This window comes from Vitis riparia, chromosome 12, assembly GCF_004353265.1.
Source record: "Vitis riparia cultivar Riparia Gloire de Montpellier isolate 1030 chromosome 12, EGFV_Vit.rip_1.0, whole genome shotgun sequence".
NCBI lineage: Eukaryota > Viridiplantae > Streptophyta > Magnoliopsida > Vitales > Vitaceae > Vitis > Vitis riparia.
In genome coordinates this window covers 5,413,939-5,434,473 of record NC_048442.1, presented here as the reverse complement: position 1 = coordinate 5,434,473, position 20,535 = coordinate 5,413,939, and the positions used below count along the sequence as shown (strand labels likewise).

At 34.0% G+C, this 20,535-nt stretch overlaps 1 protein-coding gene across 1 annotated transcript; it reads right to left on the bottom strand.

Annotated features, from left to right (window-relative positions):
- Positions 1–7,351: 7,351 nt before the first annotated feature.
- On the bottom strand, positions 7,352–19,193 carry LOC117927120 (importin-4-like). The gene is made up of 21 exons (XM_034846529.1): positions 18,755–19,193; positions 17,885–18,017; positions 17,029–17,165; positions 16,869–16,914; positions 14,462–14,674; positions 13,797–14,300; positions 13,580–13,714; positions 13,258–13,473; positions 13,090–13,179; positions 12,760–13,004; positions 12,579–12,667; positions 10,640–10,680; positions 10,341–10,371; positions 10,111–10,233; positions 9,776–9,993; positions 9,578–9,673; positions 9,367–9,479; positions 9,069–9,204; positions 8,861–8,965; positions 8,384–8,734; positions 7,352–7,741 (listed from the first exon to the last, which is right to left on the bottom strand). The coding sequence occupies exons 1-20, from the start codon at positions 19,027–19,029 to the stop codon at positions 8,534–8,536; spliced, it is 3,147 nt and encodes a 1,048-aa protein (XP_034702420.1). The 5' UTR covers positions 19,030–19,193; the 3' UTR covers positions 7,352–7,741; positions 8,384–8,533.
- Between the last annotated feature and the right edge of the window lie 1,342 nt (positions 19,194–20,535).

Here is a 20,535-nt window from a genome sequence, read left to right as displayed (position 1 = left end):
TTTGTACTAAAATTAGCAATGACTTTGACTTAGGGGTGAGATCATAAGTTGACCATATATTCCCTATGGATTAGGTCACTATTGATGGAAGTCAATAATAATACATATTTTCAATAAAAGCACCATGATATCTCATAGGAAATATAGAGTGTCTCCTTAGGTGATTCTAAAGAGTTGTGTTCATAGAAACTATGGCTATAATAGTTCCTTAAGTGGAACTTGACATAGGCTCTTTGAGAGCTAAGACATGTCAGTTGAACACACAATAGGAGGATCTATAACTCAAAGATAGTAAAGGTAGTCTTGAAAGACTAATAGTTTTTACCTTGTTAAACTATGAACACTAGTTCATAAGGAGACTAAATGCAATAGATAGTAAGTTATGGACCCGAGCACATAGTGTCTCGTTGTTATTTACATATGATATAAGAGTTCAGCTAATTCTTTGTAATAGGATGTTAAATTACTTCAAAATTAGATTTTGAAGAAGTCAATGCTTCATCAGTTCCAATGGTCTTCGCTTTGAGTTCATATACCTTGTTGGCATGGGTTATGAGGGTCGGATTGGCTTTAGGTTCACTTTTGTGCATAAGGGTGTTTTGGTAATTATGCAATGTTACATAGGGGTAAGTGAACACGGTCTTTAGATTAGGCTAATTGATTAATTAGTAGGCCATGTTGGGTTAATTAATCAATTAGGACTCAAATTATGTTAGATTAAGTGACTTAAGCCCATGTAAGCTCAAGTCACTTAAGCCTAGTTAGGAGCCATATAAATACCCCTTAGGGGTTAGGGTTTCCATCACTTTTTGTCTTCCACTATCCACAAAAAAAAAAAAAAAAAGAATCCTAACATCCATCCTCTCAAACTCCCTGTCGTTTGTGTGCTAAGAAACGAGGTTGAGTCATCGGGCAAAAGATCATGAGTTTACGCGACTTCGACAACATCATTTTGATTCTTCAATACTTGGATTTAAGGTTTGGAAAGATCCAAACCTAAAGGTTAGTGCTTTAACCCTAAAGTTCAATTTTTTGTAAAAATTAGTATTGCTTCCATTGCTTAGATCTAAGATGTTAACACATTGGTAGCTTAATATAGTATCAAAGCTAGGTTCCATGGGAGGTAATGATGGGTTTGAGCCCCTAAAAACAAAACATGATGTAACAAAATTAGACTTCATTGTACATGACTTGGGTACATTATAAATTATACAAAGGATACAAGTCATGGGTTTCTTGCCAAATGATAAGTTGTTCATAGTCAGTTCATAGATTTAAGCAATCCAGTAGAGATTGTAGTGCACTACCTTCTAATTAGAGGGATGACTTGTCTTAACCATTATGATGGGTTTCTCATGGTGAGTGTACTAGTGTGTATGGTTACACATTAGTTAGGAAATATGGTGAATCATGATGTAAGGCTATCAATTGTCATGATTCACTGAACTACTATATTACATGAGCTTTCAACGTTGAGAATATATTAAGCATGTACCAAAATCAACAAGAGACTTCAACCTATGGGTGAGACCCTAAGATGATCACATATCCCTATGGATTGGGTCACTATTGATGGACACTAGTGGCAACAGTATTCTCAATAAAGCATCATGATATTTCATAGGTTTTAGATAGTATGTCCTTTTGGGGGATCCAAATGACATGTGATCTATAAGACTATAACCATATCATTTTCTTTAGTAGAAATTTGACATATGCTCTTAGAAGTTAGTGCATATCAATTGATCACATAATAAGTGAGATCTATAACTCGAGGATTAGAGAGGTAATTTTGATAGGTGATAGTACTACCTTATTAGATTATGGACACCAGTTCATGGGAATTTTGCATGCAAAGGATAGTAGGGCACAAACCTAAGCTTCATATCATTGTTATTTACATGGGGTATTAGAGTACAATTGATTCTCTATAATGGGATGTTGAATCAACTTTACAATTAGATTATGAAAGAGTCAAAGCTCTTATAGGTCCCAATTGTTTCCACTTAAGCTCATATACCTTAATAACAAGGTTTGTGAGGGATGGATTGGCTCAAAGTTCAATTTTGTGCATAAGGGTATTTTGGTAATTACATGAAGTTGCACAAGGATTAATAAACAAGGTCTTTAGTTTGGATTAATTGATTGATTAGATAACGTTATGAAGTTAATTAATCAATTAAGACTCATTTTATGCTAGATTAGGTGACTTAAGCCTTTAATGAGCTTAAATCACTTAAGCCTAATTAGGGAACCCTATAAATACCCCTTTAGAAATTAGGGTTCCAATCATCTTTTAAATGAGTCATCTTCCACCTTAAAAGAAAGAAAGAGTCATAAATTCCTCTTTTGCAAAAACTCGCCTTTTAAAGTATTAAAATCAAGTTAAGAGTCATCTAGTGAAAGATCTTGGGGGTTTGTAAGGCTTCCGACTACTCTAAAACCACTCTTCATCGATGGGAATTAATTTGTGAAGGTACAAATCATAGGTAAAATTTTCTAAAGCATTGTTATTCTAAATCCTTATGATAAAAATTGTATTTTTTTTTTCTTCCATTGCTAGGATCTAGAAGCCTTAGGGAATATTTATGTACCTAACCTAAGCCTAGGATAGGGAATGGAGTGGGTTCCTTGCCCAATATGACATCAAATAAACCAACTTGCTCATTTTCCCCATTTATTAAAGTCACGTGCAAGTCTAAAATAAGATTGTCTACAAGAAAGGGTAAAGCTCAAATTATAAACTTGATATTGTTGTTCTACTACCCAACATCCTAAGTTTTAGAAATTATGTGTTAGACGAAATCTAAATAATCATCTATACATTGTTGGCCTACTACACATGAAACTCAAAAGAAGATTGTCTATGAGATTAAGTTTGATTACATTATGACCATTATTTAATAACATAATGTTGGGTTATAAATATCTATTTAGAACATTTTTATGATTACACAATCTTTGGGTTCAATTATATTATTTTGGGTTGTTTTATATAACATGTACTTAGTCCTTTTAGAACCAATTTGGAAGAGCTTCTCAAACACTAAAAAGCAACGTTTGAGTTCAAATACAACTTTAAGAGTGATTGAATAAAATTCTCAACAAGAGACCTTACACTTTCCAATCATGATTTATGGGCATTTTAAAAAGGAAGAGATATGCACTTTTCCACAAACATCATGCATGCATGAAGCAAATTTTTATTTAATTAAAATTTTAAGAACATTATTTCTTTATTTTAATAAAATTTTATTTTTCTTATTTAGTTATAATTACTTCTACTTCTATTTTTCCTACTAGTAATATAAAATTAAACAGTATTCTGAATAGAAATTTTGTATGAACATAGTTTTTTTTTATTGTCATTTATTCATAGATTAAGTATATGAATCCAATTTTTCCTTGAACTAAATAAATCAAACCAAATCAATGTTGAGTCAATTTAGTTTAATAATGAAATTAATTTTAATATATTCTAATTTAATCAAAATTTGCCAACTTGATTCAATTCTTTATTTGGTTAACCATCCCAAACCAAACCATACTTGTTCACTCCTAATTATCAAGATAATGATCCTTATAGAGTCGAATAACCAAACCAAATCAATGTTGAGTCAATTTAGTTTAATAATGAAATTCAAATTTAATATATTCTAATTTAATCAAAATCGACCAACTTGATTCAATTCTTAAATTGGTTAACCATTTTAAACCAAAGAATACTTGTTCACCCCTAATTATCGAGATAAGGATCCTTATAGTGTTAGATGCTTGGGATTATAGTTAGAACCCGCTAATCAATAAACTCAGTCTCACTTTTTATTAGTAATTACTTCTACTTTTATATTTCCTTCTATGAAACACAAGTTATACACTATTTTAAATAGGGTTTTATGGTTTTAGTATGCTAATATGGTTTATCTTTTATTATCATTTTTTCTTAAATTAAGTAAATGAGTGCAAAATCGAATCCAACCAAACCAAATCAATGTTGAGTCAATTTAGTTTAATAATCAAATAAATTTTAATATATTCTAATTTAATCAAAACCAACCAACTTGATTCGATTCTCAAATCAATTAATCATCCCAAACCAAATAATACTTGCTCACTTCAATTTCAAAGACAATAATTCTTGTAGGGTTGAATGCTTAGGATTATAGTTAAAAACCTTTAAAGTCCATTTCCGAAAAGTATTTTTGGAAAAAAAATGTGTTTGACAAAATTTAGGAAATGCTTTTAAAAATCTAAAAAATCACTTATATGTTTTTTAAAGAAACACTTGATAGTTGATTCTCGTAAAAACACTACCCAGCTCACTCTTAGAACCCGTTTGGCAGTGATTTTAGAAAACGCTTCCAACATATTTAATACTTGAAAAATTTTAATATTCAAGTATTAGAAATATTAGAAACGTTTTTTAAAATCACTATCAAACACACTATTTAATGTTCATTTGATAATGATTGTAAAAAACGATTCTAACATTTTTAACATTTAAATGATTAAAATTTTTAAATATTAAAAATGTTAAAAATACTTCCTACAATCACCATCAAATTGACATTTAATCAATTACTTTTTTAAGGTATAATATAATTTCTTATAAAGTTAAAGAATATTTTTACATCATTATATTATTATCTAACTTATTTCTCTTTGAAGATATCTACTATTGTGACTTGTTCAAATTTGGACAGATGAATGGAAGTTCAGATGGAGATGACTACAAGGCACATTTAAAACACAAGGTAATTTCTTGGCTTTGTTGATTCATAATTCATTCACTTGGTGATCAAGAAAACAAATAGGCTCTTTTACTTTCCATAAAAGAATGAGTGGACGAGTATTTGTATATTGCAAAAAAAAATTTGGGTTTGCAAATTCAACAAACCCTAGCACCTTATTTGTTATCGTTTAGGAGCCCTTTGATGCAATTATGTACAAAATTTCATGCACAAATGCAATTATAATATTTAAAACTTCCAGACAAATTCATATAAACTTTCATAAAAGCCCCTCCATCTTAAACTTAATTAATGAAAGGTAAATCATAAACCTTTCGTTTTAGGCCTTATTTGGATTGAATCTTTTTTTTTTTTCTTTTAAATAATCCTATTTTTAAAAAATATATATATTTTTTAAAATTCTATCAATTTTCTCCCATCATAACCTAATGGAAGCAAAAATTAGGGTTGAGAAACATTTGAATGTTAAAATAAAGAGGAGAAAAAATAAAAATAAAAGCCCTGTAATTCATACTACCATGAAAAGGCTGAAAAAGAAAGAGAAGAGAGATTTGGGAGGAAAAGAAATGTAACAGAAGAGCCAAACTTGCAAAACCATGGAAGATAAAGGAGGATTGCAAGCATTAAACTTCTGTAAGGTGTCTGTTTGGGGAAGAGAAACAGCCCATCTGATGATTGGATCAGAGCCTTAGCACAGCACCAGTGGCCTCTTTTCATTCTCCCCCCATACCATCTTCACAAACCCTAACCCTCGCTAGCTTTTATAATGCTCTTTTTCTTTTTCCACTTTTGCCCCTTGTTGTCATTTATTTGCCCAACCCTAGCTCGTTCCTAAGGGATTGTGAATTATTTTTTGCCATTTTAACCATATTTGACGAGGTAATTTTAAATACACGAATCTTTTGTAAATTATTTTCCATCATTTTTACGTTATTTGATGAGATAATTTAAATTTTCATTGTTAAAAATGAATAATAATAATTATTGATAATATTTTATTTAAAATAAATCAAATTTAACTTTTTAAATATGTAAAAAAAATATTTTTTTCATTAAATGTACATATTTAGTGCACAATTAATATTTTTTTATTTAATTTATAATTAAATGGATCAATTTTCTAAAATCCAAATTATTTTAAAAAATTATTTAAGTCAGTAATAAATTCAATAAAAAGAATCACATGATTTGAAGTTCGTTTCTTTATCAAAAAAGGTTATAAAAATATAATTATATAATGAAAAGAAATAATAAATTCATTTACCAATATTAATAAGATCACTATCTAAATTTTAAATTATTTTTAAAATTTACCAAATTATTTAAAGACTCAAAGCATTAAGTCTGGCTCAATTTAAAATTTATTTGCAAAAAAATTAGAAAAATATTATTATATTAAAAAAAGACAGAAACTAATCAAGTCATTCAAATTTTATGACGTTCCTATGTAAATTTACCTTTTAATACTAATTAAATTAGTTTTTTAGTTTCAAATTATTTATATAAATAATAAATTAATAATTTTTTTTGCATCAAGAGTAGTTTAATTTAAAATTTATTTAGTTAATAAAATTTTTTAGAGAAGCTAAAGAAAATTTTTTTTAAAAAAAACATATTTGAAGATTTTCGCTCTTGGTATTGGGTCGTGAAAAAAAAAGTTAGGTTTTTTTATTCTTAAAAATGAGTGAAAATAACTTCTACTTATTATCTAAAAATTGTTATCTATTTCACTTCATTTTTTAAAATAAAAATTAGGGAACAACAATCGTTTCCCATTTGTTCTATGTATTGAATTGGCTACTTTCCAGGGTTACCTGATAATGTATTTGGACAGCAAAAAAATCAAATATTAAGCAAGGAGATAAGTGCTAATTTAACCCTCAAAACAAAACCCAAGCACTAGTATTAAGAACTCTCCTGCCAACTACTCTTGTTCTGTTTCTCCTTAGGCAGCAGCCTGGGAAATTCTTCAAGAAGAGGGTGAAGTGCTATTCCCATCTGATCTGAGTTGGTAGGAGTATCTGGAAAAAGAGGAGGGGAACCTGGGAACATTCTGATGACCTTAATGGTTAACTGGATAGAAGACAGTTCCTTCATAGAGTTCAACTAGTTTTTAGGGGTAGAAACACAGTGTTTTGAGTCGTTTCCTTATTCTTTTGTTCTCGCTCTGTTTTGCTCTGTCCACAACTTTCTATTCACTCGTGGGATCCAGGCAGTAGGGGTGTTGGGGGTCTCTTCTCGAGAATCCATACATCCCTTATCAACGTATGAACAGCCATCTCTCGAGCACAGGTTTAGGGGAAACGGTCCTAAGGTAGTGAAATTCCTTGTCGGGTAAGTACCCGACCCCATGATAAGTGTAATGACCTAGGTCTGAAAAAATACCTAAAAATATCAAATATAGATACTTATACCATGTCAAAGTAAGGAAGGCATATATGTTTGGAATAGATTCCATTTTGAAACTAGGGGGAAAACTAAAAATCGCTACTCTAGGAAATCATGGGAATGTTTCAGTTTTTAGTGGTGGCTGCCAAGTATGACTTCCAATGCAATAAAAACATGCTGTCAAATGATGAATAATACAAAAACAACTTGCCTCTAAGCCGATAAACCAATAATCTTCATTCACAATGTACTGTCAGAAATATTTTGCAATGATAAACGCCAATGATATACACAAACCCTTTTACATAAATTAAAGAATAGGTAGAAATCACTGTTATTTTGATTGACGATGACTTGGGATGTTGTAACCTACAACATCCTCTAATAACACTGCTGTAGGCAACTAACTCAACAAACGAATTAATTAAAGAACATAGCACACAACTTGAAAAAAAATTTTAAAAAAAATAATAATTTTGAAGACAAGGGGAAACCAATAATGGGAAAGATAAATACCATTCTGACACATAGAAACTGAAAGAAAGGCCAGTGTCTCCACACAGGAAAAATGGAGACAATGCTGCATTGTGTGTGTACAAAACCTGCAAAAATTGGAAAGCATAGATCAGATTCTTATGATGAAAGTAATTAAACCAAAGAGCTAATAAATACGAAGACTAACAAAAGGGCATGATTTAGAACTTTTGGCGTTTACGAGTATGCCACATTAACTGCTTCTGAATGGAAAACTGAATCTCATTTTGATTTCACACTCCATGAGGAATAGGCCACATTTGACAAAATCAGTTCACAAACAACTGGCATTTTCACCAAACTTTTGGCCATCAAATGTAGGATTGAAGGATCTTATTATAATTTTTTTTAGAAAAGAAAAACAACAACCAAATTTCGTTTCTTTTTTTGGGAAGTTATTACACTTCAAATTATAGATAGGAATCAACTTGTCAAAATAAGGCTCTAAACTCCAAGCTTTGTTAATAGTGACTTTTTCTTGCCCCATGGGTTCAAAGGAGGGAAGGAGAGAGTTATGACATGGCTAACTTGGACATTCGGGGATAAAATTGTGAAACAAATATTAAGGCAAACAGGCTCTAGAAGCTGTAAGTTTGAGATTGAGGACCAACTCAAGAAATAGTTTTGTGGACATATCTTGTTAGCCAAATGCTTTCCATGTCATGCCTTTCAGGTAATATAGCTCAACTCAACATAAATCATACACATACCTGCGTAGGAACAATTGCCATTCACTTTTCAACTGTTCCCATCTGAAGTGTAAGTGAAACAAACCATTCTCTTTGAAAACTAACTCAGTATGAATAAACATGTCCACACAAAAGTGGGGATGAAGAGCAGTATACTGGCTCAATTAGGTATCAACTTTTCGGAGCAAATGCAGCAAGAGCATTGGCATGCACAGGTGAAAGGTTGCTCAGAAGAGGTTGCATTTGATGACCATAGAGTGAAATCAGGTGAGAGAAAGCCCTTCCTACTTGAGCTTTAACTTCAGAAGTTTCAACTGGGGATGCTGCAACTTGGGCAAAAAGATTAACCAGATCTGGAACTAGAGCAAGGATCTGTTTCACATATAAATGGAAGAGAACAAGAACCCAAAAATTAAAAATAGAGAATGAATGACCTTCTAGATTTCAAACAACACGATCTAGCTAATTTTATTTAAGATTAGGGTATGAAACAAATACCTGAGGATTAGATGCCACAACAAGATTACATACACAGGTAAAGACAGCAATGGACTCCTCACGATCTTCTTTCAGAGGAAGAACTTTCAAGAAAACAGGAAGGACCTGAGAAAAATAACTAAGAAATAGATAGAAAAGCCCAAAAGAAATGACAAATCATAAGGATTAATGATGATAAAGAGTCACAAGACGAAAACAGAAAAATAACCTGATTCAATGGGATGGCCTCAGGGTGAACCATAATCATCCTTGCCACTGCACCAGCTGCATTATCTCTTACGGCATCATCTGGCTCAGATTCCCCAAATAATGGATAAAGCCCGCGCAATATATCACCATAGTATCTGGTAATGATGCAAGGTTCAAAGAGAAGAAAGTTCAATGTCTAATGATAAATTAAATTCAGTCCCAACAATAGCTAAACAACAGAGTACATATGAAAATGTAACAGAGGAAATGAAAATTATAAAAGAAAAATTAGAACCAAAAGGTAACCAAGAGGATACTTTAGAGTTGACTCGCCGCCATTTTTGCACAACTCTCCAACACAAAAAGCAGCATTTCTCCTATTAGTTGCCTCAGATGATGCTAGCTCTTTTAGTACCAAGGGCATCAAAGCCTGAAACATGAGGTAATTTTTCAGAAGTTAGCTGCATGTATTTAGGAGGCCACAAAGAACCAAAAACAAATATAAATTTTGGATTCTTAAGAAATTACATCAACGTATCCCGCAATTGGAGCACCCATATCCTGAGCAACCTCTGCAAGGCATGCAACCACCATGGTCCTATCTTGCGGTGGACGTGAGGATTTCTGCACTCTCCAATAATTAAATGAGTGACAAGCACACTACAACCATGACATGACAACAAGGATTGAGATTTCAAATATCAGAGGCAACTAGTTGCAACTCACTGCAAATTTCATTAGAGGGTTAAATAGTGTTGCAAAAGTAGGGGCAAAATGAGGACCCATGGACTTTGCAAATGCTGGAAGTAGGTCAGAAACTGCATCCATGAGCACTTCATCATGTTCAGTATCATTATCATCAATATCACTATCTGATTCTTGTTGCTGACAAGCTGATTCCTCTCGAAGCAATACCAAGGTTGCCTCAACAAGCTGAGGCATATCTGAAAATCAAATAAAGTCAATAACAGGTCTCAAGACTCTCAACTAAAGTCTAAAACACGCATTTGCACAAGATTATTTTAATGGATAAGCAAACGAAGCTGATTAGAATCACTTACAAGGCTCAACAGCCATGTATCCAAAATCCTTGATAATCTCAGCTGTGCTCATACAAGCTTGAGCAACAACTTCCTTATCATCATCTTCTGTCATCGTCTTGATATAAATATTCATCACAGTATCTGCATAAAGTAAAGAGCATAATTGGATTCCCATTACCAATAAATCAGGTTAAGCAAGGCAACCATGGAATAGGAAAAATATTTTTCACTTTTGTGTAACATTGTACCTATAATTTCTTTTGCCTTTGCTGGCCCTTCCTGCATTAAAATATATAAATAAAATAAGCAAAATTGCGATAATATCAATAGCATATCCAGCCACCTATGGGGGCTTTCCCAACATAGAAATAAATTGGTTAAAAAGATTGGTGTGGAACTAACGGCACCAATTAGCCATACAAACCTTCTAACAGTCAGGGCAATGGAGCCTCTTTCAGAACTTTTAATTGAAACAAATTTATGAAACAGCCTAACAAAGTTGTTGACTACAAGGAGCAGAATTAGTCAACATATTAATTTCACTCACATTATGACCTTGGAAAACTGCCTCTGCTGCTGTCAACATATCTGCAGTTAACGGAACATTTAACCATGAGTTTCAGTAAGTTCAACATCACTTCAGAAGACAAAATAAGCATTCATGATTCAAACAATAAAGAGTGATCAATATCTACCACTCCAATTATTATTTACTGAAATTGAAATTCAAAAAACTAAGACCCACCAGGGTAGCCCAATTGGTCAAGGCAAACACTAGGAAGTGTGGTCCCAATAAATGGCACATGGTCCTGAGTTCGAATTCTACCATTGATGATCCCCTAAATTTACCCGGTTCTAGTTGTTGCGAGGCGGCCAGCACTCCGAGGTTTGGGTCCCCATAGAGAGTTCTAAAGGCTTGACCATGGAAAGTTCCTCAGTTATCAAAAAGGGGGAAAAAATCAAAAGCTGATTATTAAAATGACACACCCTAGGGCCTTTGTGGAACATGGTATATTTATTTTCCTCTCTTTGGAATTCCGTCACTTCTTCTTTGGACCCCATTGAGCATATTCATGCTATATTGGGGCATTGATTGTAAATTGTAATACCAAAAGGACAGTTGTAGAGATGTGAGCAAATAGAAAGCCCTCCAATGTTCACTTAAACTAGATTTTGAAGGATGCTCTTTGGACAATCCAAGCAACTTGGGATGAGAGGGGTGCTTAGAGATCATTGTGGCAATGTTGAGAGCCATCTCCAAACCACCTAGAGTGGAACTTATCATTGAGACAGAGATCTTAGTCCTTTTGGGAAGCTTGGTCTGTACAAAATTCTGGGTCTTCCGAATCTCCTGGTGGATGAGATTCTGCTATTGTCATTTTTGGATGTCAAAGGAGGAGCAAGGTCCATGGAAGTACGGTGATAGACTCACTAAATTATTAATGTTGCTAGAGACATTAATGTTCTTAAATTTGGATTTCATATTTTACTAATCAAGTTGTAGATCAACTAGCTACTTGAGGTGTCTTGCATTGGGTTCCTTTGCGGGTTCTGTTTACCAACTTTGAGTTTGCAGCTTGTTTCTTTTGTGTCTTGTTTGCATATTTAGGCTGGAGCTTTTTGGTTGAAGTTTTCTCTTTTCTGATCAGCTTTTGTACCCCTTGGAAGGGACACTTACCCTTTTTTGTACTTTCTAAGTCAAAGTTCATCACCCAACATTTTAAAAAATTAAACTAAAAAATAAAAAGAGCATTTTCTCTTTCTCCTGGTGGATGACAGTTCATGTTATCTCTAGTATGAGAACAGAATATAAACTTCAAAAAAATGTCACAAGGTCATGTTCTTTTGACTTCAAATCAAGAAGAACTTGAAGTCTTTGGATTTTCCAATCCAAGATCAAAATATCAATTTCCATAGGTTGGCATAGGTATAGAAGCCCCAATAGAAAAGTAGCTGATGGGAATGACAATGGTGGTGGTGGCAGAGATGGGAGCTCCAGTGGTTGTGGCAGTGCTGACATGGTGGTAACAGTTGTGGAAGTGGGAGTTGAGCAAATGGCACACCCTAGGAATATCCAACTTTCTGAAGAATGCATGAAACCAAAAGAGTGGCCTCCATTGAAGTTAGCAGTTGAACGCAGAAAAGGTTGCATAGTTGTTTGTTTGCAACACTATAACTAACTTTAATTATGTTTCATTATAGATAAAGATCAGTGGGAGGGAAAAAAACTTAAACATAAGTTTAGCAAACCAAGAGTGGAGGGGCACCTATAGGATTTATATTTTCAAAGCAAGCAGTTGGTAACACGGTTCTCGCAATTATGATCATAGTGATGTCTGTTTTCCTTAAAGAGAGATTACCACATCACTAATCTAGTAGAAACTAGAAACTATTCACATGTTTTGAAATGCATCCTAGGATGAACAGATCACAAGAACATATCGGAATAAAACATCAGTAAGATTCTGTTATGGAGAAGTACTCACATTTCAAAGCAATAATAGCTTGAAGCCGAACATCTTCATGAAAATACCCTGAGTGTCTTACCAGAATCTTCAATGACTCCTCCAAATAACTTAAACAAAATTAAAGAATCCAAATAACAACATAAATTTTCACTATGTTGACACAAGAAAGAAATAATATTAGGAAAGATCAAGAGGATACGGTGCATAAGAACCCTTGGTATGAAGTGCAAATAAGCCAAGGGCTTGAGTTGCAGCTGCCTTTTCATCCAACACTCCTGTTCTTATACTGATATTTCGAACTCTTGGCTCATCATGAGCTTCGTCATCAGATGATACTCCGCCAAATCCATTGATGTTTTCATCATCAGATTCATCAATGTCCACAGCAGAACCATCATCAAGATTGCAGGACGAAAATGCCAGAGGTACAACATGTGGAAGATACTGTTTGCCAAAATAACTTTTTACACATAAACATGGCTAAAAGAAATTAGCACATAAACTTAATTCAAATAGAACTGTGTAATACCTGTGTAAAACTATCATCCATAATCTCTGCCAAATTGCTGAAGAATCCATGTGTGTACTCACGAAGCTCACTGAACTCCAATGCAAAACCCTGGGAATATACATAAATCAATTGCTTGAAGATATAGCATGACCCTTAAAATCAAAGAGAAGTGCTAATATTAATTACTGAAATTGCAGCTTCAATGAAAGGGGGTAAGATCGGTTCCATTTTAATTCTCCCAACAGACATTGCAACCATTCCAACTAGCTCAGTAGCCCTTGCTCGTGAACGAAGGTCCTCATCATTGGTAAGCACCATGAAATTTTTCATCAACTCCAGAACCCTTTCAGCATATGGAACAAATGCTTGCTCTGCAGCAGCCGCAACTGAACCAATTGCAGACTGCAATAACGGTAGGAGAAATCTTAACATGGTAAATAAAATCAAATTTGACATTTAAACTAAATTATGTAGAGGTTTTTGGAGAAAAGGAAAGATATCTTTATACCATGCATGTCTCTTGTAAATTACGGGGGCTGTTTTGGAGGGCTGCAAGTAGTTTCCCCATCAAAGGATCAAGAAAAGGAAGGATCTCCTCACCCATATTCTCACAAAATGCCGCTAATGCATAATATGACTTTTCCTGTACAAAAGAATTAGCCTTAAGTCAAAAATTCTAAAGAAAAATAATCAACACCAGAAGTGATCCCATCTACTACACATACCTTCACTTCATCAGATGCATCCTCAAGGGCATTTAAAATGCAAGGAAGAACACTTTCATAGTGAGATACAATCTCTGGCTGCAAATGCTCAGCAAACTGACCCAATGCAAACGATGCAGCCCCTCTTACCATTTGCTCAGGATCCCTCAAAGCCCCTAACACAATATGAAGGATAGGTTCCAACTTATCTTTCATCAAGTCCAAACAGCCCTCAGAAATGACACCTAAAACTGTAGCAGAAGCTTCCCTGTACTTCAGATTTGCACTCTGACTGCTCAAAGAAGCAAATTCAAAAACTGGTGGGAACATGTGCTTTGAAAGGTTCAAAGCCATGGTGTCAATAACTTCTGCAGCAGCTCGATCTGGGGCAAGATCATCATCTTCATCTCCATTAGCTGATTCTGCAAGTAATGGGCACATAACTTGCAGTATCGGGATAACCAGCTTATGCTTTTTTAGAGAATTGGACTTGTATTTTGCTAGCCATGAAATGATCTGAATAGCCTGATATATTTCAAAACAAAAGGATGGAACAAGATATTCAGGATTCAGGAACAAATAGAAAAAGTACATCTCACCAACTCAATGAAATGATATCTCAAATAGTTAGGATTGGCTAGAACAATAGAAATACAGCAAAAATTATATTTCATCTCCTTCCTAACCTGATGGCGTGTGTTGGATTCCAAATTTTGACTAGAGCAAACATCAAGAGAGAACTGCACAATGGATTTAACAGAGTCCCCAAGAAGAGGTGCAGGAGATTCAATCAGTTCATCAAAAATTTCAAAAGCAATTATGGCCACATCCTCCTCACCAGAGGCAAGACATTGTCTTGATACATTTAAAATGCTGGGAATAAACTCTCGAAATTTGACCTGCAAAAATATTATGAGAATCAAGCCACAACAAACCAAAATGCACAATCAGATCAAGGAATTTGTATTATAGAGATCAATAAACTAAAAGCTTTCTTATACGCCAATGCAGCAGCAGAAAATTAGCTGATGTGTGATGACAGGCAATGTGGAACATGAAGATGAACAGAAAACACATGTGAAGCTTGTCAATAATAATATGAAATTAGCACTTTGCACTCCCTTGGTCAAGAAAGCAGCAGGCTAACCTCCCAAGATGTTAGACAGATGGAAGAAAGAATAAAATTTAGTTGTTTTAAGAATTAAGATCATTAAAGTGATTTTGCATCAAACTAGGATTTTTTTTAAAAAAAAAAATTTCATGGTTCTGTTTAATATATTTTTGTTTGCCTATCAAAAAACAAAAAGAAGAACCTTTTTGTGAGTTTTAATAATCTCCTTGTTTTATGTATTACAGTGTCGTTATTAAATCAGGAGACTACAATATGAATCCATGCAGTGTCCTTGTTGGGTCAAGAGTTTAGAATGAACTAGGCGACTTTGCCGAATTAGGGATTCAGAGCTTAGAATGAATTAGAAATCTTTGTTGAATTAGGAGTTTGCATCAAGTATGCATACAGTATTCTTGAAATATGGATTCTCTTGTGCAGAAGAGTTTGATAACGTATTCTTCAAACTCTGCTCACCACAGTATCCCTTTTAGGATTCTCAAAGAATCTAATTCAAAAACTGGCAGGAACATGTGCCTTTTCTTTGCTATCTCCATGTCTATACCTTGAAAAGCACTTGCTACAGGAGCCTCATCAAGTTGGGAAATGAGATTTATGTTCCTAACTGTGGGTATAGACAAGCAAACCAGTGGCACACATTGCCATAATGATTTCTTCTATTATAGGCTTGAAATCACTGCACAGGTGTAATGAAATTCTCTCCACGTGCTAATCTTCTTAGCTGAGTGCTATGGCAATCAATTTTTAGTCAGTGACAAAGAATTAAATTAGGAAAAAGACTTAACCATTTTTTCCCGATGGCATATCACCATGGAATTATGTTAAGTCAGATGAATATAAATGATGGTTGAAAGACTGAGAATTCTTGCAAGCTACCTCCTTGTTCCTAGAAATGGAGACTGGTAGGAAAGATGTTATCAAGGGATAAGGTTAACTTGCTAGTTCAATCAGGTATGGTAGATTGGCCTATTTATAAGTCTCCACAGCTTTAGCTGGAGCAACTTGAGGGACTAATAATCCATCTTCCTCTGACAATGGATCACCTGGAGGCAAGGAACCCACTTCAGCAATTTGGTGCGGATGAGATTATAACTTTCATAAATGGCTTTACTGAAAGAACATGAAGGCTATAAGGATTTGGTCTCAGGTTTGAACCAAAAGCCACCAAAACCTTGGCAAAGCTGGAATTTGAGTCTTTCGGTTCTCCTTACAGTTAAGCCATTTAACAAATACTGCAAGTGGTATCAGAACTGTGTGAATTGCCTCCCCAATTGAGTTGACAAAGTGTCAGGGTAGGGTTCTTAGGTGAGATAGGGGCCATACAAGACAGTTAAGCTTGCAATAGCACCAAGAAAGAGGGGAAAGAGTAATTTGAGATGGGGAGAGAGAATAGAGGTAGTGAGACCCAAGGTTATGGGAACTTAGCCCAAAGTGGTGCCATCTGGGAACTATCTAAAGGAGGTTGATAGGTGAGAACAAGTTGAAGCCAATTGTAGTCCAACAAACTTGGTGTAGAACTGTAAAAATTCCAATCCTATAGAAATTTTCTTTTGTTGTATAATGAGGTGAAAGATCAAAAAAGACAAAAGAAAAAGAAAGAAAAGAAAGGATAGATCTTTGGCAATCACAACAAGGTTCCTAGTACCCAAGGTCTCTTAGAAATCACACCTAGGTGAGATGAAAAGAGAAAAATAGATCTTTGGCAATCACAACAAGGTTCCAAGGCAGTCTCTCCCAATGAAAGTGATCATACCTTTAATAAGTAGCATGGTTACCAAATTCTCAATAGATGAAGTGAAAAAGTTTATGAAAACCAAAAGTGCCTGCATTGTAGGCCAAATGATCAAAAAACGTGCTTTTCTGAGGCAGAATGCACAATGTTGCTCCTAACATAAATGCTTTACTAATATCAGCAACGTGGATGTGAGGTAAGCACTACCATATGAAACAAAATACAAACTCACCACTTCAGCCCCATCTTGAGTGAACTCTAGAAAAGACCCAACAGCCCTGGTAACAAGATAAGAATTCAACATGAGTGAAATTTTGTAAGAGCACAAGATCATCTTTCACAACAACATAAAATCACAAGAAATGCTAAACGAATTGAGGCTCAAGAATTACTTGAGAGCAGCAACTCTAACACGATTGCTGGTCTCATCCTGTAAACACTTGAGGAGAAGAGCCTGTAAATCTGCGAAATGAGGTCGGAATGCGATCCCAATAGTTTCCGTTAATGAGCTGAAAAGAATCAATGCCACCTTTTATCACCAAAAGAAAAACAATCATGTCTGTTAGTTCATTTAGCAGTATAAATAATTGACCACATGAATAAGTACATATGTGAATCATTCAGACCCAAAAAAAAAAAAAAAACCAAAGAAAAGGAAAAGGTGAAGCATCAACTAACATTGAGAACTCCTAAAGATGTTGAACTTGAAATGGGAAGCAGCAGAAGAGTCAAAATATCCTGAGAAGATTAGATTAAAGAGAACCACCAGTCTACAGATGATTTTTCAGGGAGTTGTAGATTGTTTCCTAATTAAATATAAAGGAGACGCACTGATGTTTTATGCCAGCAAGTTTGTCCCTTAAAGAAGCCATAAATTTTACAAACAGGATAAGCGTTGACTATATTCAATATTTTTTTTATAGGCAAAAAACCACCCACAAAATCTGTCCATTCTTCAACAATTTCAATCTTTTTTAATTTTTTATAAAACTTAATCTTTACTACCAAACACAAAGAAAAAGCACTTTTTTACCATGATCTTATGTATGCAGCAAACATCACCATAAGATTATAAACCATATGTTCCCACGAGAAGGAGATGGAGATGCTTATATCAGGGACTACAACTAAGAAGATGCTTCTTGAATCGTGTTTCGTTTAGCAAACATAAAACTATGGAAAATAAGGATAATGAATAAAAAAACACATAGAATACAAGAAGAAATCTTTTCAGCAAGATGAACTTACTTCTCTATGGTCTTCTTGTGCACTCTGACTGCACTGGAACAGAAAAGGTAACAAATCTGGCCACTCCCCTGCAGGAACAGCATACTTTGCAACAATACTTACCACATTTGCACTTGCTCGCCTCACTGGCGGACTGCAAAAAAACCATCATATTCAATAAGTCTCAGTCTCCCAAAGGAACCCCTCACTATATTGATTGATAAAAGAGAAATTTGGCACAAGATCACAGAATTCAGCAAAATTACGCTCAATGGTCCTTCAATTATTCACAATTTAATTGAGAAAACATTACATATGCCCAAGAAAACATAGCATTTTGCTTGGAATATTGTTATAACCAACATTGTAAGTTCCAATGAATGGCCAAAAAGACCCAGAATAGTATTCACAAAATCCAATGAATCCCATTCACAAAAACCTATATTAACCCATGAATCATAGGATGGCATATGACAAATAGACTCATTACTTATTCACAATTTGACTGAGAAACATTAAAATCATTATACCGAGAACACACTAATTCTGTTAAATATGAACTGTGTATTCCAAAAAAAAAAAAAAGTAAAGAAACAAGAGAAAGAAAAGAAGGGATGATTTTCCGAAATCCACTGAATCCCAGCAGCCCATCAAAATTCATGTGAACTGAAGAACACCCATGAATGATAGAATCAAATGAAAAAAAGCGTCCATAAATTATTCACAATTCAATTGAGAAAACTCTATACTCGCATATGTCCATTCGAAACAACCTATCAAAATAAAATAAAAAAATTAAAAATTAAAAAAAAAAATCGTGTCAATTGACAAAAACTCAAGAAATATTAGGTAGTGAAGATAGGTGGGCAGCTTTCGGAACATCGAAATCACCTGTGCTCCATGGTAATGCTTTCAATAAGAGACTGCTTCACTAGATGCCGAAGCTGAGGGGAAAGCTTGGCCCAGTGGCCAGTGATCTTCTTGCGGAGGAGCACAGCGGAGAGTTGGCGAACATTGGGGGTTTTAGCAGTGCGAAGATGGTGAATCAGAGCTGGAATCACCTGCGGATCCTTCGCCAGACGCTTAATCTGCTCCTCAGCTTGCCGGCGAGCGTCGTTGTCAGGCATCAAGAATTGAATCAATAGGAGTTCAAGGGATTGAGCCATTGGCAGAAGTTTGTCTTTGTAGGGCTTATTGCTTCTTTATCTAGATTATAGGGTTTATGGTTCTCTCTCTAGATCAACCGAGGAGCAGAGAGGAGAGAGAAAAAAACCCTACTGCGGAGGTGGCTAAATTGCAGGGTTTTGCTGTGCTTTCACTTGTAGTTGTATTTAAGCGGCTGTAGACTCTGACGAGGTCTTTTGGTGGTTTTACAACTACTTGTAGAGTAAGAGAAGAGACTCTTTCTGAATTGGTCTGAGCTTCGGCCCAATATAATATTGGGCCGGGCTTGGGCCCAACACCATTTTTGGGCTTAGCTTATTGGAAACTTTCATATAAAGAAAAGAGATTAAAAACTTAAAAAGGTTAAAAAAAAAAAAACTCATTTAGATAATATTACTTGAATTTAATTGAAGTTTTATTAAAAATAAAAATATTTTATAATTACTAGTAAATTTAAAAATAAATAATTTAAGTAAAAGATAAATATTATATTCTACTAAAATTATAAATTATATATTTTATAAAAATAGATACCATTTTAGTTTATATTATAAAAACATATATGGTAAAATCTCCATGAAAGTATAATTGAATTTTTTTGTTAAAAATAATAATAGTAAATAATTTAAAAATAAATAAAGTATACTTTTTTTTGTAATATATAAATAAGATAAATTTGTCATTATATATACATATTTAATATTCAATTACAAATATAGTAATTTTGACTGGCTGGTTTAGTAAATAGTTAATTTAATCAGTTTTTTTAATTTTAAATTATTTTTAACAATTACAATATTCATTAAATAATTTAAAGCATTCATTTTCACTTAATTTAGATTTTATTTACTTAGTAAGAAAATTCAAATAAAATAATTATGTGCATAGGAGAAATAGTAAAATTTAACTCATTATGTATTGGTTTAGATTTATTATTTTTTTTATAGTAATTGGATCTATTTTTGAGTTTCAAATATGAGTTCTATAAAAAAAACTCTTTTAAAATTCAAGATAATTATCAAAGGACCAAAAGGAATGCAAATTCAAGCATATGAAAAAACCATTCAAGCCTAGGATTTAATTGTAAGGTGAATACATTGGTGCACATAAGTATGAGTTTTGGGTCAAAATGACCCATTTTTGAAACTTAATGTTGAAAACGGGCACATTTTGAAACTATTGTTCAAAATGGCCTCTTTGATGCCACGTAGGCGCCACATCATTAAAAAATATTTTTTTTCGTCATTATAGTGAAAGCTGCAGTTGGGAAACGCGGCTTCATTTTTGCACTAAAGCCGCAGTTGGGAAACGCGGCTTCATTTTTGCACTAAAGCTGCAGTTGGGAAACGCGGCTTCATTTTTATACTAAAGCCGCAGTTGGGAAATGCGGCTTCATTTTTGCACTAAAGCCGCAGTTGGCAAACGCGGCTTCATTTTTGTACTAAAGCCGCATTTGCCAAACGCGGCTTCATTTTTTAACTAAAGCCGCGGTTGGCAACTGCGGCTTT

What these genes read in the sequence shown, in the direction of transcription:
- LOC117927120 (XM_034846529.1), bottom strand. Translation starts at nt 19,029, where the DNA reads ATGGCTCAATCCCTTGAACTCCTATTGATTCAATTCTTGATGCCTGAC. An exon ending in GTTAGAGTTGCTGCTCTCAA is followed by an intron (nt 16,915 to 17,028) that starts GTAATTCTTGAG and finishes TCTTGTTACCAG; the next exon opens with GGCTGTTGGGTCTTTTCTAG. An exon ending in ATTTACAAGAGACATGCATG is followed by an intron (nt 13,474 to 13,579) that starts GTATAAAGATAT and finishes CCGTTATTGCAG; the next exon opens with TCTGCAATTGGTTCAGTTGC.